The sequence below is a fragment of the Pongo abelii genome, chromosome 1, assembly GCF_028885655.2.
Source record: "Pongo abelii isolate AG06213 chromosome 1, NHGRI_mPonAbe1-v2.0_pri, whole genome shotgun sequence".
Lineage (NCBI taxonomy): Eukaryota > Metazoa > Chordata > Mammalia > Primates > Hominidae > Pongo > Pongo abelii.
In genome coordinates, this window is record NC_071985.2 from 48,690,663 (window position 1) to 48,707,594 (window position 16,932).

The 16,932-nt window shown below is 35.2% G+C and overlaps 1 protein-coding gene across 10 annotated transcripts in view; it reads right to left on the bottom strand.

The window, feature by feature from the left end:
* Positions 1-879: 879 nt before the first annotated feature.
* Positions 880-16,932, bottom strand: part of CAMSAP2 (calmodulin regulated spectrin associated protein family member 2) — a 124,524-nt gene continuing 108,471 nt past the window's right edge. For 6 of the 10 annotated variants that reach the window (XM_002809641.5, XM_054523512.2, XM_063725987.1 and 3 more), the window contains 10 exons: positions 16,740-16,827; positions 14,316-14,398; positions 13,908-13,977; positions 11,383-13,585; positions 8,947-9,083; positions 8,091-8,311; positions 6,692-6,764; positions 5,453-5,568; positions 4,155-4,273; positions 880-3,825 (listed from right to left, as the gene is read on the bottom strand). In XM_002809641.5, coding sequence (XP_002809687.1) covers positions 3,520-3,825; positions 4,155-4,273; positions 5,453-5,568; positions 6,692-6,764; positions 8,091-8,311; positions 8,947-9,083; positions 11,383-13,585; positions 13,908-13,977; positions 14,316-14,398; positions 16,740-16,827 — 3,416 coding nt within the window. In that variant the 3' untranslated portion in view covers positions 880-3,519. The remainder of the gene's footprint in view (positions 3,826-4,154; positions 4,274-5,452; positions 5,569-6,691; positions 6,765-8,090; positions 8,312-8,946; positions 9,084-11,382; positions 13,586-13,907; positions 13,978-14,315; positions 14,399-16,739; positions 16,828-16,932) is intronic. The other 4 variants (XM_054523515.2, XM_054523514.2, XM_063725995.1 and 1 more) reach the window with 1 other exon arrangement.

Sequence of the window (16,932 nt, forward strand, 5' to 3'; positions counted from 1 at the left end):
TGGAAGCTCTGCCTCCCGGGTTCACGCCATTCTCCTGTCTCAGCCTCCCAAGTAGCTGCGACTACAGGTGCCCGCCACCAGGCCTGGCTAATTTTTTTTGTATTTTTAGTAGAGACAGGGTTTCCCCATGTTAGCCAGGATGGTCTTGATCCCCCAACCTCGTGATCCGCCCTCCTCGGCCTCCCAAAGTGCTGGGATTACAGGCGTGAGCCACTGCGCCCAGCCGGGTTAAATATTTTTATTTCTGAAAATTAAAGTACTAGAAAATATTGTGGAAGTATAGCTGTGTTCTGAAGTTACAGAACCTATCAAAAAGGTCCCAAGGTAGAAAACCACATTTATGTCTACTAACCAGATATTTCTTCAGGTATATAATTAGGCATGAAGATTATTTTATAGTTTTGTTATCAGACCTCTTTTTTCTTAAAAAACACCTCTTTGTTCTGAGTAAGTAGAATCAGCAAAATCAAAGTGAAACTTACAAAATAATGGTCAAGAACTAGCTTCTCATGGCTACTCCAGATCAGTGAGTTCACTGGCCATTCAGTTTCAAAGACACAGAGCACTAGTTCTGGTACAATATAACTATCAATTCACCAAAAGATAGTGAATTAGTATGAGCAAGATTAATGTAAGATAAGCACATTTATAAATCATACTATGTAGACCGTCTGAGCTAAGCATAGAAAGTTACAGACTTTTTAACATTGCCCTAAGTTAGTATTTTTAAAAGGCTAATTATTTCAAGTTGCCTGTTATGAATATTCAAGTTATTAAATTTAAACATAGGTTAGGGGATAGAAAAACTGTATGAGTTACCTCAAGTTCAAATAATTTTACCAAAAACTACATTTTATTCAAGAAACAGAAAAGGAGTCATTTGGTGCCATGCTTTTATTCAAATGAAAGGGGAAAAACTACACTGTACCAGGAAATAGCAAGTATGACAGTATTTTACAGCACAGCATCTTAAAAAACAAAAAACCTGTAAGCAATGCTCTAGAGTGGACAGGTTAGCACACCATACACTGTACATTGCTCAACAGTGTCCATGAAACCATAATTAAATAGCTGAATTTGGCTTTAAACAGCCAAATAAAACTGTAACAGTCATTCTAATACAAAACGGAAAAACCAAGAACTAAAAGCTTTCCAAAGCTGTGTCAAATAGCAGAATTTGACAGGCTGCACTGGTAACCACGACAAATGTTTGGCAAACTTAATGGAATAGTTATCATAATAATTTGACCTCTGACGATGAAAGCACCAGTGTGTTTCAGTAAGGTGACGAAAATCCTCAGACTTTATGAAATGGCATATTTTTCAACTGTATAATTTTAAAAACATAATTTAAAAAAGCTGCACCATAATAAAAAAATCTGCAGACTTAAAGAAATATATCCATATTCCTTCTGCATTAATAAAGTAAAATCTTATACTGAGAGCAATGAACTCTGTGGCAATATTCACATTCTACCTTTAGACCTTATAGACATTCAATTCAACTGTTGGACACACAAAGTTAAGAATAAAGGGTGGTCCTGTTTAGTTTTAAAGTTTCTCCATTGTCTTGCATCCAATTTTCTTTATTTAATAGCCAAGTAATATCACAAAGATTGCTTTGATGAGGGAAATTGAGTTAATATTGAAATGAACAAATTTAGTAATGTAAAATGCTTATTAAATTATCCTTCTGACTACTATTCACATTCTGATTAGATTCATTTATAATTTTTTAAACTAGTTTTAATCTAAACGTGTATTTGACAATCATTTCCTTCTAATTGTGATAGAAATTACTGTCTAAAAGGTAAAATGTGCAATTCCCCATTTTTAATATCCATATGTTATATACACAATATGTATACACTTAAAATATAAGAGTTACATATCCTGGTCTCTTACATGCAAACAGTAGATCACAAATAGTTTTGAGCTACACATGTATCTTGCACAGGTATTGGAAAAAAATCTGTGAAATTTTTTTTACAGTTTTAACAAATATACATAAATATAAGAACATAAATTACAGTAAAATATTGACAGCATTTGAGAAAATGTTGATAACCCAGATGCACTGATGCCTAAAGGCCTTATAATAATAGAAAAGTACAGCTCAGGGACATCTCATTCCTATTCTTTTTTTTAAAATAAGTAAATACATCATATACGACATTAGTTCTTTCTCTAAACAACTCAATTAGAGAAATGTATATATTTTTATCTCTACTTCCCATGAAAGAAAACAAACTACGCATCTCATTTATGATACAATACTGTCTTCCCCCCTAGTTTACACAGTTGTCACAACACTGAAACATAACAGGGTCACATAATCATTCAAGTCTTTTCCTGAGAATGAAGTTTTTCCCCAACTAACCCTCTGGTATACACTGTTAAAGAACAAAGATCATGTAGAGGAGATTTCAAGTGTATACTTAATCTAAGCCGTTCCACTTGAAAAGGATTAAAACGAAGAAAAACCCAATATAAGTAAAATAATGTGAAGCTATTTTAAAATTAAAATGTAGCCCTTTGTACATGTTTAAAAATTCTAAATATAATTTTTATATGAGTTATAAATATAATGTAAAGACTTCTTGAGAACTTGTTTCAGGAAGTCTTACATCTTCAGATTGAAAGACTACTCTCAAAGTGTCATTCACTTCTGCCAACTTATAAAGTGACTTACTTTAAAAGAGATAGAAAGCCTTTTTTGTTAAAAGAACAATCTAAATAATTCTGAGTTGGCCAGAAGTGGTGTAAAAACAGCACTGATTTAATCAGCAACTTCTTATAACATATTCTTGGTTAAGCTCATGTGGTTTAAAGCGAACCTACTAGCAGCTCTTTACAACACCTCCTCTTATTTAATAGAGAATGTTAATACTTGAGTGAATAATAAATAGAGTTGTAAATACTTAGCAGAATAAGTTTTGCAAATGCTGTAACACCATTAAAATATGAGGGTTACTGTAAAACTAAACACTAGTGTTTCTCTTAACATCATAAGAAAGGTGCGAGTTACTTCTGAAGGTCTACTTCCTACTTTCATGATCTCCACATGAAACAAAATACAAAGGTATCAGAATAAACCCCCAGGAGAGAAAAATAGCAAACCATCTGAAGACAAGAATATACATTAAAAGGTTAAAAAAAAGCAACAAATAAAACACATAATTTGTCATCTTAACTATATTTCAATGATAAATCCAACTAATATCCATGAAAATTCAGTGCTTTAATGTATTTAATATCAAGCAGGTGAACCTGATAACACATACAAATCTCCATTTGTGAATTAAAACATTTCCTTCATCACTTGGACTTATCACTTAAGTACGAATCTTCTGCACTCCAAAATACTGTGGTTTACATTCCAGTTGTTCATGACAACAGAGCTTAATGTCCAGTTTTAATTAATAAAAGTCTTGTTGGCAATTAGAAAGATTTTCTATAGGCAGGAAAGATGAAGTGCAAATTTACCATGAATGTTCTGAAGCAAGTATTTCCCAACTTCTATGCCTTAGTGGGTAAAAGTTTTTTGGGTGTTACTGGTCTTTTGGTCTGCCATAAATGGCTATGAATGGTAATTGCATCAACACTGGCAGATAAAGTTTTAGCGGGTATGTGGCTAAACTGTTTCCTGTCAGAATTATATTTGTAAAGTCCTTCAATCATTTTTTTAGTGATAGATTTAGGGCCTATCCCAGTCAGTTTATTGATTTCTTCAGTTTCTGGGCAATAAGTATATAAAGATCTGAACTGGCATCCTGAATCCCGGAACAAGATTAAGAAGTTGTTGGCATCTGATTTCTCCATTTCCTTTAAAATAAAAAACAAAAACAACATAACACCACCAATAAAAACCCTTAATTTTGCTGAATAAAGTTTATATAATTATGTTACATTTCTTAGTCACATTTTATAACATTATTGCGATAACAAATCTTAAAGCCTATTGCTAGTCTTTAATAAAATCTGCAGGCTTCCAGAACCTAATGTGAAAATAAACTAAATCTGATAATTAAAACATCTAGCTACAGATCTTTTTACATGCTGTTGAAAGTCTAGGCCCATGAGAGTACATTCTTTTGAATGGATAAAAGACTTCTACAGTTTGCCAAATTTAATTTACATGCAAACATGCTTACCTCCAGTATTTTTTTCTTCTGACCTTCATTTACTTTTCCAGCCAAACAGCAATGAGCTAAAGCATTTTGTATTATGTGCTTATTGGATTTTGCACTGGGTTCTTTGTAGAGCTTTGGTCCTATGGTAGGGATTTAACAACAATAATAAAAATAACATTCCTAAGTCAGAAATACTACTATTTTAAAATGATGTAATTGTTCCTACACTGCTGAAATATTGTAATAGAAGACCAAATTCTGTGCTTAAAGGCCTCTTACTGGCTGCAATCCAACCAAAACATTGTTTTATCCAACCAGAGATATGGAGGATGTTCCTATGGCCTTTTGGAGTATCCTGTGAGAGCAGTACTAAAAATAAAATATTGCTATAACTGTCATACTGCCTATTTAACCTTCTTTCTTAAATCTATAAGGTTACTGGTTAGCTTAGAGTAGAATGGGTCCATGAGTAATTTAAGTCTTTTCAAAAGGCAAAAAAACCTTTCTTTTTCAGATTGTTCAACTGGACTAACATAGAGAAGCAGAGGGAGTAACATGGAAATACTGTCAAATCCCAGGCCTTAAAGGCTGTCAGACTGGCTGTAGGAGGTAGTATTAAAAGCCACAGAGTGGGTCTCTAGCAAGTTCTAACCTCTTTAGGCCTTTCTAGGGTTTCCACTTCCACTCTATCATGGATGGATGGAGGCATCTCCTTTTCCCTCTGCTCTTCCCCATACATGTTCTCCCATGCCTTCCTATCTTACCTCTCAACGTGCTGCTGACATTTCTTCTGATTTATCTCCTGCTTCATTTATTTAGAAGTGTCCTTAACCCACATTGTATTCTTCATTGCTTTTATTCCAATCATGCCTACCTAGAAGCTAGAAGAGGACTTGGTGGGGATATGTGAGGCTAGATACCTTCCTAGATTCAACGCATTCTTATCTTTTAGAGCCTCTTAATACTTGCTAGAGGTGCACAATTCTGGATACCTGAAATCCCAGTATTAGGGAGAGGACTTGGTGGATTCTAGCCTTTACTCAGTACTGAGGAACTATGTAGAACTTCTCTAAAACTTCTTCGGACCCAAACTACACACAGAAATGGCCAGCCTTGGTTAGAGGGATGAGATATAAGTAGCATCACTAATTTTGTTTAGAAACTTACTGAACTACCTGAAAGTGACCACCTGCATTCACTGTTTATTAGTTGCCTATGTTTAAGACCCAAAGGTGAGCCAATAAAATTTTCTTTAGTACACCCTCCATTTATGAGTGTGTTAAATTCAAATGTTTCTCTAAAAATGTATAGACACTAACCTGTATATTCTGTTCCAGAAGCCACTGAAGAAGTTGTTGATGCATTCTCCCAGTCTTTTTCTCCATTTCGACTGCCACAACGACTTGGAGATAAGAAGCCTTCTACAGACTCTGATCTAATTAGAAAATAAAATATGTTTTATGTCTCAGAGAAAAAATGGGGCCCAGAGGGTATACATGAAAGTACCAATCAAAATCAACCTAAAGGCCTAAAAATAATATGATAAGGCCGGGCGTGGTGGCTCATGCCTGTAATCCCAGCACTTTGGGAGGCCGAGGCAGGTAGATCACAAGGTCAGAAGTTTGAGATCAGCCTGGCCAATATGGTGAAACCCTGTCTCTACCAAAAACACAAAAATTAGCTGGGCATGGTGTTACGCGCCTGTAATCCCAGCTACTCAGGAGGCTGAGGCAGAAGAATCGCTTGAAGCCAGGAGGCAGGGGTTGCAGTGAGCCGAGATCATGTCACTGCACTCTAGCCTGGGCGACGGAGAAAGACTCCGTCTCAAAAAAAATAATAAATAATAAAAAATAATATAACATTGTTTGTCTTATTCACAGCTACACATCCAAGTTCCTAGAACATAGTAAGCATTCTATAAATATCTGTTGAAAGAATGAATGTTTTTCAATGTGAAAATTGGCAAATAACACAAAGGATGGTAATACAAAGATAAGAACTCTAAGATGATGACTGTCACTAGAAATGTTCTTTTCTGATACGATATTATAGTATAAAGTAATAAAATACTGACTTTTAGCTTCTAATCTAGAGAAAGAATCCTAGAGAAAGAAAATAGAAAAGAGATCTTTCCTAAGTCATAGGCAACCCACTTTGGAATTATTCTAATGGGGAAAACTCCTTTGTATTAGTTGGTAATAGACTAGAGAAGTTGGTACTCTCATTCTACTGACTGTGATTTAATAATCATGTTAGCAATTACTGATGTATAATTACTGTTAATGTTTCATAGCTTATAAAAAGTATGTTATCAATGTCAATAATTCTAAATTCTAAAAGACAAAAAGCACTGAAAGATGAATAGACACCTCTTTACATAATTTCTTTTAACAGAAACGCTAACAGTCCTAAGTCAGCAAAACTTAGAAAAATTTGTGATTATGATTTGGTCATTATAAAATATAAAATAAAAACACTAAAGAATTTTTACTTAGAGTTTGTATAATTGCAGGTACTATATTCTTTTCTGTAAAAATATTCATACGTTATAGATTTACCTTGGCGTCCTCTTGCCTGAATGTACACTCTCGTTATCACCTGTGTTCAGCGATGCCAAAGAAAGGCTAGAGACTGAAAAAACACGATAAATTCATGATCCTGAATAAAAACAAAATTAGAAATTTAAAAGGAGCAACTAGCAAAGAGTCTGTTCATTAGATAACACCAGCATATAAAAATTGAGCTTCTGTAATTTCTTTTCCTTTTCTCTGTGCTTTTAATTTAAACACATAATATGCTTGCATGCATATATACACAATTTATTTAAAATTAGCAAGGAAACGACTTTTAGGAAACAATGATAAAACTAACTTGCGTTCCAAAAGGAAAGTGTTAATATGAGACATGATACTGTGATCCTAAAGAAAAAAACAATAACAAAAAAATTTCATAATATCTAAATTCTAGGTAGAAAACTATATTAATTAGTTTTACAGGCTTGAAAAGAGAGTTCTCTTTAAACAGTCAATATTATGTTATTTTTCCTCAGGTTTAGTATAACTATGAGAATTCTCTAAAAAATTTCCATGGCATTTGGTTTTATTAAAGATTTCTTTTCTTTTTACAAATTTATCCCTGCACCCCAAGATTTTTTTAAAAATAAGAGTATGGCCAGGCGCAGTGACTCACGCCTGTAATCCTAGCACTTTGGGAGGCCAAGGCAGGCAGATTACTTAAGCCCAAGAGTTCGAGACCAGCCTGAACAACATGAAGAAACCCCATCTCTACAAAAAATACAAAAAAGTTAGCCGGGTATGGTGGCACTCACCTGTAGTCCCAACTACCCAGGAGGCTGAGGTGGGAGGATCACCTGAACCCAGGGAGGTGGAGGCTGCAGTAAGCCATGATCACACCACTGCACTCTAGCCTGAGCAACAGACTGAGACCCCATTTCAAATAATAATAATAATAATAATAATAATGAGTATGTATACTGACTTTTAAAGAAAATATATTCTCTCAACTCCAGATATTATAAGTTTGGATTTTCAACCATTTCTATCTTGAAGGAGGGACTTTTGAACTCTTGATCTTACATTCCTTATTATACCAACATGTTTCTTGCACATTTCATGCATATAACATTTAAATTTATAAGTATGTAAAGGGCAGTTAATAATTCAAGGAGATTATATCTGAGGGCACAGTTCCCTAATAGATTAATATTTAGATTTGATTTTTAGCATTCACATTTGTTCTACTGAATATATGCATGCACACATAATACATTTAATTCATTAAAAACTTCATTTGCTCATTTTGGTTTTCCAAAAGGGAGCATGCACAATGTCAAACTGTGTATCCAATTTTGCATATCAAAGTACAACCAAGTTAGTATGACAAACCAACCAAGCTGGTGTTTTTTATGAACAGACTCTTCATAATAAGCTATGTTACCTGGAGGACCCTTTATTGGTGTTTTGGGGGATTCAATATGATCTCTGTGAATAGATTTTGGTCGCTGTTTTTTTTGTTTTACTACTTGAGGACGGGGTTTAATTACTGTATCCATATCTTCCATTAGTTTCAGTTGTTTCCGCCTCATATATTCTTGCCTAATAAATTCTCTGCGTGCTCTCTCATCTTCTTTCTTCTGACGTTCTTCCTCAGTTTTACGCCTAAGAAATCAAATGGTTACAGTTCTTATTCTGCATACCAAAGACAAACCATACAGGAGAGAGTTATGTATTTGATATGAGAAGGGAGAATTCTATTTCATCACCTTGGTGAATAAATGGTTCATTTAAAAGGTACTTGATGATTCTGCTGAGACATGGGATTAAGCATAAATAAGTAAATAAAGGAGGGAAGGAAAAGTCAAAGAAATAAAAATAAAGGTATTTGAGATAATTTAGGTCGTGTGTGTGTGTGTGTGTGTGTGTGTGTATGTATGTATGTATATATGTATATATATGTATATGTATATATATATGTCCCAGAAAAGTTATTTTAATGTTTTTTAAACATTTAATTATTTAAATTAATATTTCTAGAGAACTTTCCCATGAGATGCCTTAAGCTTAAGATAAAAATATAAAATTAGGCAATACTTTGGGAAAATAAATTGATTTCTACAAAGCACCAAAAAGAAGCATTGATCCAGCTGTCTGTCTATACTACAAACTTCTCTGAAAAAAATCTGTTAATAAAAATTAATGAGAGACTACCTCTTTGAGTACTTACCAACTTTTTCTAAATATGCCCATGCATCATTAAAGTTCAGATCTAGCACTGGCCCAGCAATTTCCTTTACCTTGTTTCCTCCTTCTTATGCTCCATTTCTGCTTCCAACTGTTGTTTCCGGAGCTGAGTTTCCTTTTCCCTTCTTAATCTTTTCTCCAACAAAGCTGCCCGTTTCATTGCCATATCATTTTCTGCTTTTTGATCATCCTAAGAACGAATTTCATTGAAAACAATGAAACATTTTAGGTACCAATATTCTCATTTTCAATTGTTATAGTCACATTTTGTGGTTAGTCCTATAACTGAAAGTTTGAACTATTACAACCCTTCTGAATGTGGATGTGGTTGAGAAATTATGAAGGAAGAACTGAACTACAGTGGTAACAGTTCCATCAAAAAAGAGGACAGGCAAACTTATTTAATTACACTCTGTCAAAACCTATGAGACTTGCAAAGAACAACCATAAAAACAAAAAAAAAAACAAAATTTTTTAACCCTAATTTAATAACTTACAGTAGGGAGTTCCCCCACCAATTTTTAAAATTGCACTTAAATTTTATTTAAAATATAAGCTCAGTAAAAATACCTCAAGTAAAAACATCCCAAAATTAGCCACCCAATGTTGTATCACATAAATGAAACTATTGCTGCATGATTTTAAGTTGAGGTACTGACAGTCTGTTTGATAGGTTCTGAACTATAATGAAAATTTTTCCATTGAAGAAAAGATGGGGATGATTATACTTCTCTTCTACAGTACTTTTGAGAGCTAGTTCATTTTCTATAGGCCTCCTGGGCCTGCCCTAGTTTCTACCTGAATCCTTAGGGACAGCCCTAGTTCTCAGCGGGCTTCCAAAATGCTTCAGAATTCAGCAAAGTAACAAGCTGCTGTAGAAGTGGTTCACTGTCTTAATGTCTCCTTGTTAATTGTCCCTGCCAATGCTTAATTCAATAAACATTTCTTTGGTGTCTAATATACTCACAACATAGTGTCAGATATTACATATATTAAAATATATGGTACCTCAGGTCAAGGAGCCTAAAAAATCACAAGGGGAAGAGGTACAAACAACAGGCTTTGTATGGAAATCCAGAGAGAGATTTAACTCTGAATGGAGAAAGTCAGAAGATACCATTCAAGCAATTAGTTCAAACATTCATATGTCTTCATCTATCAAATTATATACATTGTAGTTTGCCAGACACTTTACTATGCTATGGGGATAAAAAGATGCAGTACCTTGGCTGGGCACGGTGGCTCATGCCTGTAATCCCAGCACTTTGGGAGGCTGAGGCGGGTAGATCACCTGAGGTTGGGAGTTCGAGACCAGCCTGACCAACATGGAGAAACCCCATCTCTACTAAAAATAGAAAATTAGCCGGTCGTGGTGGCACATGCCTGTAATACCAGCTACTAGGGAGGCTGTGGCAGGAGAATCGCCTGAACTCAGGAGGCGGAGGTTGCAGTAAGCCAAGATTGCGCCATTGCATTCCAGCCTGGGCAACAAGAGCGAAGCTCTGTCTCAAAAAATAAATAAATAAATAAAAATATAAAGATGCAGCACCTCTAGGAGGTCATGGTCTAAGAGACAAAGCAAATCATACGAAACAGTTGAAAACTCCGGGACACAGGACAGGTATGAGTACATTAAGGATACAATAGATACACAAATGAAGAAACATCTGACCTTGACTGAAGGAATTATAAAACGCTTTAGATGAAGCTTGAAGTTAATCTTCAAGAACAGTACAAAATAAAATTATGGGGAAGAAGCTAGACAAAAAGATTTAGGTTCATCTGTGAAAGTCCCTGAATGTTGTGCTAAAGGGTTTGAACTTTATTCAACAGGCAAGATTTCTGACTAGAAAGAGACTCAATTGGAGCTATGCTCTTGGAACTATCACCTTTAGTAGCAGTATGAAGACTGGAATGGCATGATTGGAGACAGACAGCCCAGTCAAGAAGCTGTAACCATAGTCCAACAGATGAGTAATGGGGTGGTGAAGATGTGTAAATAAATGGAATAGAAATGAAGCAACAGAGGTACTGCCTGTTTTACACTAATGATTTTCTTCCCCTTTGTTTCCCTTCCTCTGCAAGGAACAGAGTCTCTAGACAGTACATTTTAATATCTATTAGTGTCTAGAGTGGCATTCTGTTAAAAAAAATGGCAGTGTTACATGATTAAGAGACAAAATGGAATCACTCTCTGAAGAGATCTGAGTAGCTTAATTTTTAAAAGGCTTTTGTGAAAGTGAGAAAGAGCAGTAGAGGAGCAAAACCAAGGAATATATCTAAACATGTGATAAAAGGATTTATTACAGCTTTGAGTCCATACTGGAAACCACAGTGTGCTTGAATGTTACTATAGTTAATGGGGATGAACTTGTATCAAAAGAGACTGCTACTGAAAGAAGCAAGCATGTCAACTGAAAAAAAAAATATCCAACACAACCGCACTCATCTAATGAAGATGCCCAAAACTATGCAGATTAATACTACACCTTAAAAAAGAATCCACAGCATACTTTCTGGTCATCATCAAATTGTTCTTTATCACTTTCTCCATCATATTTTTCAACAGGTACATCAGCCTTTTCAGGGGGTTTCAAATCTGAGAGGGAAACTTCAATCAGATTAACATTTTTTGGAGCAGTGGGTGGGAAAACGGGTTTAGGAGGGGGTTCTGTGGGTTGATTCAATTGGTCCTCATTTGGTGTCAGACATACAGTCTCTGTGACAGGCAGTGATAGGACTTCAGAGACTGTTGACTCAAAAGGTTTGATTTCCTTTTCTTCTGGATTATGTCCACGCTGTTCCAAAGTCCCTTTGGATTCCAATTCCTCCTTTTTAACTTCCTCTTTAGGTTTGGATTCCTTTAACTGAGGTTCTCCATCATCCCCAAAACATACAAATGACCTAGTCTGAATAGGAACTTGACTTGGTGAAAACCTCCTTAACCGAGGAAGGCTATCCACAGACCGAGGAGGTGTCAAGGTTCGATTCAAAGGTGTTATTTTTAACTCATTTGGCCTAGGAGTCCTTTGATTTTTAACAGAAAAAGATGCGCTTTTCCTGTTAGAAGACTGTGGAGATGGGTGAGTAGGACGAGGGGAGTCTGAGGAGAATGGTGCAATGGCTGATGACAGGCCTGCCTGCTTAGAAGGCTTAAAATCTCGAATCTGTTTCTGTGGAGAGGGTTGTGGAGGTGAAATCACCCAAGATTGTTGCTCTCTCATCTGCATTAACATCTCCTGCTGAAGTGACAAGCGTTGCATTTCTTGTTGTAGAAAATGCAGGGATGAATTTAACTTTTCAATGGATTTGGTATATTCTAAAATCTCTCCTTCATTTAAAGTTTCTTCTGAGGGGCTTGCCAGGTTCCACTGCTTCTCAGGATCAATAGGTGTAGTTGGAGACTTTAGCCATTTGGCTTGAGGATTCTCCATGCTCTCTTTTATATCTGCCAGTGACTTGCTCCTTTGTCCATCAGTTTTTTGTGATTCCTTTTCTTTTGCTCGATCAGTGTATACTTTCTCATCTTCTGCACCCGCCGCTTCCTCTCGTAGAGGGGATATCCCATCCCCTTTCTTTTTCACTACAGTAAGGAATGCTGTCCTTCCCATTTTCTGTCTCTGTTTGGTAAAAGCAGCTTCCATTTTCTTTTTCTGGGCTTCTATAGCACGCCTCTTTTCTTCTAGTTTCATCCTAAGATGCACCATCTCAGAAGCCAACAGCTGGGTAGTGTCCCGTCCCTGTGGAAGCCCTGTTTCTTCTGGAATTTGTGCCCAAGCAACCACATGAGGAATATTAAGTTCAGAGCCCTCTGGTGTAGTTTTTTGAGAACTGCTTCCACTACTTTTTCCATCGGTATGATTCAGTTTCCTGAATTTTTGTTCAGCAAAGCTGGTCATTTTAACTCCAGAACTAGAAGAAGCACTGCTCCCTGGCTGAGACTTGGTACTTACAGTACTTGGACAAGGACTCAAAGCTTCTCTGGTGTTGCCAGTTCGTATATCATAATCCTGAAGAAATTTAGATGCATCATCCATGTCAGAGTCCAAGCTTACAGTATAATCTCTCAACGAAGAATCTTCGTCCATAGTTTCAGGAATATCTTCTGAAGGAACATGAATTCCAGTGTCTACTTCAGTATTGTCAGTTACGGGACTCAAGGCACCTTTCATATCAGTTACATTATCAGGACTAGATTGATTTAACTTGATATTTGAATTCAGGATACTCATTTCTTGACTATGAAGAAAGAAGCCATTAGCAATTTGGTCTGGCTGAGGTGTATGAGGAGATTTTTCGGTATCATGAATTATTTGTAATGCTTCTTCAATGCTTGGTGTCTCGATCTGATTGCCAAACTCGTCAAGAAGTATTCTATTTTGTAAAGCTCCATTTGGAAGCTTGTAATGAATATTCTCATTAGAATTTAGTTCATTTGTGTTAAGGGGCACATAAGATTTGAGGTCACTGTGAGAATCTATATTAAGTTCTTCTTCAATGCTCTCTGCTTCCTCTTCTCCATTTATTGGCTTGAAGGACAAATTTTTCCTAATGTGTTTAGATACACGATTGTTGTTCAGAGTAAGTCCTTCATTACTAATAGAACGAGTGATTCCTCGGTTTGGAGTGGATCTCTGTACACTATCTTCTTTATCAAAAGAAATATCAAATGATACGCCATGCACTGATGATCTAAAAAAAAGTTAAAGAGAAAAATCCTTTAAAAATCCTAGAAATGATTTTTAGTATCATTTAACAAGAATTATTTGAAATTACATTTCCTTTCTTTCCCCAGTTCTCATAATCGTACTGTCTTCAAGGTAAGGGGAGGGCTATCTAGCTACTTTTTAAAGTTAGCCTCTTTTACATCTCTATCATCTGCCTATACTGCCTTTTTCAAATTTAGGAACTAATTAAAAGTTTTAGCAATCTGGTTATCAATAAAAGAGAGACACAGATGCAATCTGCATTTCTTAATAATCTGAATACACTAAAAGTAATTCTCTTTGTTTACCTTTTCTCTTTGGGCCATGTCCCTATGAAGCCATCAACATAAGACATAGATGAAGACCTTCTAATTCCTCCTTCAAATGCAAAAAAGAAAAAGCCATTGAAATCATGTAAAAAAATCAACTTATAGCAACTTAGGAGACTTCACGTATTTGAGGATTCATTAATAGCAATACAAATTAAGTAGGTACATAAGGAGAATTAGAGATCATTTTATCAAGAAAAGCAACCACAGTGAAACTGACCATGCTTTTAGTGTGTTATAATAGCCATTTTTCAGAAAAAAACAAAACAAAACAAAACAAAAAAAACAAAAAAACCCTGGATATTTGTTTATTTATATTTATTGTCAATCATTTCCCAGGTAACCTACTTAAAAGAGTATTTTCCTAGGCTTTTTCAAATATATTACCTGAGGCTGAAGAATGAGCCTGGGGACGTGAATACCTAGAAGGCAAATGATGATGAGACTGTGTAAATGTAGCTCCTTCCCCACTGCAATGGAAAATAAATTTAAAATGTTATATTTTAGCTGTTTAATATAAATTTTGGTAGAATGTCTCAAGTTAGAAACAACACTACCACCTCTGATTCTACATCCTAAATTTTAAAAATATGGAAACATAATATATTGTTTAAACCAAAGAATGGCTGTGATTACAGTATGTATCTATATATATTTTATGTCTTTTAGCCAAACAACTTGAAGTACTTTCATATACATCTCAATGTCTTTGTGAGATGTGAATTATTTTCATTTTATAAACATAAAAACTGATACGTAAAAAAGTAAAATGAAACTCATCAATTTGAAATACTTTGGTCAAATCTGAATCTCTAAAAACTACAGGTATAATAAACCCTAGTAAAATACCTTGATAGCCTCTCTGCTCACGGACCTGTGTTTGTATATCTCCAACAGCTGGTAGCCAAGTGTGTGGAGTAGCTGCTGAAAACATCTTTTGCTTTGTCTGTCTTCTTCCTTTGTTTTTTTCTTTCTCATAAAATCATTATTTAGGTTCACTAACATTTGAGATGTGGCTACATTATCCCCAGGAAGGGAAAAATACTTCAATTCTTTCTCAAAAGTTCCACAGTGTTGGAGAACTACAATGGACCATATGGAGACTTATAGAAATGAGAGGATGACTAGGAACTCAGAACAGCCTAGAATAATGGCCACACAATAACTTTTCAAGGAAAAGAATGTAGACATCCATCTGCACTATAAAAAGAGTTTCTGCTGGGAAAAATAGGAAAAACGAGCCGCTGAGATGTCTGAGAGAAAAGAGATGAGTTTTCCAGAGGACATGAATTAAAACATTTTTCAGAAATGTGGGAGACTGTCCATTTAGGTTCCTAGAATAATTATGGAATAATCTAATCTTTGAGTGGAAAGCTTTACTTACCTCCACTTTGAAAGTGGAATTTAAAGATTTAATAGGGCAAGAGTGATGACCTAGAACACTGAGTGTTTTCTAAATCTTCAAGGAAGGAAATGTCACTATTGACCCACCATGACTGCTAAATTTCATATTTTTGTGTTAAGCCAAGAATTCATACAGAAATTACTTTGAATGTTTTACTCATAATTTTTGAAATGTATTTTTAATGTGTCTGAATTTCCAAAAACCCACAAAAGACATTAGTTTTAACGTAAAAAATCGAATAGATTAGGAGTCCAAAGTCAATATAAATTGTAGGTTCTAATAAATTCAAATAAAAAGCTGCTTATAGGAGCTGCTGAAATACATTTTTAAACAAACTAATGTCCCTATCACATACCTGGGTGAGAAGTCAGGATTACCTAGGTATTAATATGATAGGACATTTTTACTTTGCTTTCAATTTAGTTCCTAACATTATGTGCTAAAGCATTAAAGATTCAATATTGTAATAAATATTCTATTGTTGTAACCCAGGGTCCTTGGGTTTTCAGGTACACACTGTGAAAAGGTACCTGCTTGTAACTGTTGCACCCTGAGATTTTTATTGTTTCAGAAATTTCCAGGAAGCAGCCCAACCCCACATTACAAAACAAAAAATACACAAGCTGGGTGGATGCAGAGATGCCTGAGACGGAGATGTATTACCATTACCACACTAAAAATCCCATCCAAGGAGGAGCTTATTCCGCATTTTCTATACATGCCAGTATGCAGAAGCGTGACTGATGCCCGCACCTTTACTGCCTTTACTCCACCTCTACACACAGTGATACAGCTAACCAGCCTACTAAAAGCCCTATTTTCACCTTTGCTTGAGGAGGCACTGCTTTGGGGAATTATTCCCGGTGTCCTCCTTACTTGCTGCAAGTAATAAAATCCTCGTCTTGTTAAATCCTCCTTGGTTGTGGCTTTGGACTGTCATCTGTCAAGAGACCAAACCCAGCCATTGTGTGGGTAACACTGTGACCTCTCAATAGCTATCCTAACCAGAAAAAAAAAAAGCAGGAAAAACCTTCAAAGATTTTTAAAATAATAAAATATGTAGAAGTCCTAATAGAATTTCAAAATTTTCCTCCAAGGCCTAAGAGTTACCTATTAGACAGTTCTCAATTATGAACAAGTTATGCATCAAAAGTTTGGTTTTAGGTTGGTTGTTGGGAACTTAGAATATATTCTCCCATCTTTTCAGTGTGGTACATAAACATTCATTTCAGTGTACATTTCAATTTATATTTAAGTTAAAACAGGCTTTAATAGGGTAAGCTAATTATAACAGTTCAAAATCCAACTGAAATTCTTAAAAACCTTATTTAATGTAATATAATATTATTTGATTTAATCAGTAAATAGAATAGAAATGGTGAAAATAAAGTCATTGTGGAGTTTACCTTGAAGGGAAGTCAGAACTACTATCTAAGACATTTCTTTTGGCAGCATTCAAGACAGGAATGGAAGGCGTATCTTTTACAGGTTCAGCTGGAATAAAAGATTTTTAAAAAGAACCTCAAATTAGCATATTTCTATGAAAAATTCTGGACCATAAACAAATTTATAATAAAATTTAACTTCTATTTCCCTTTC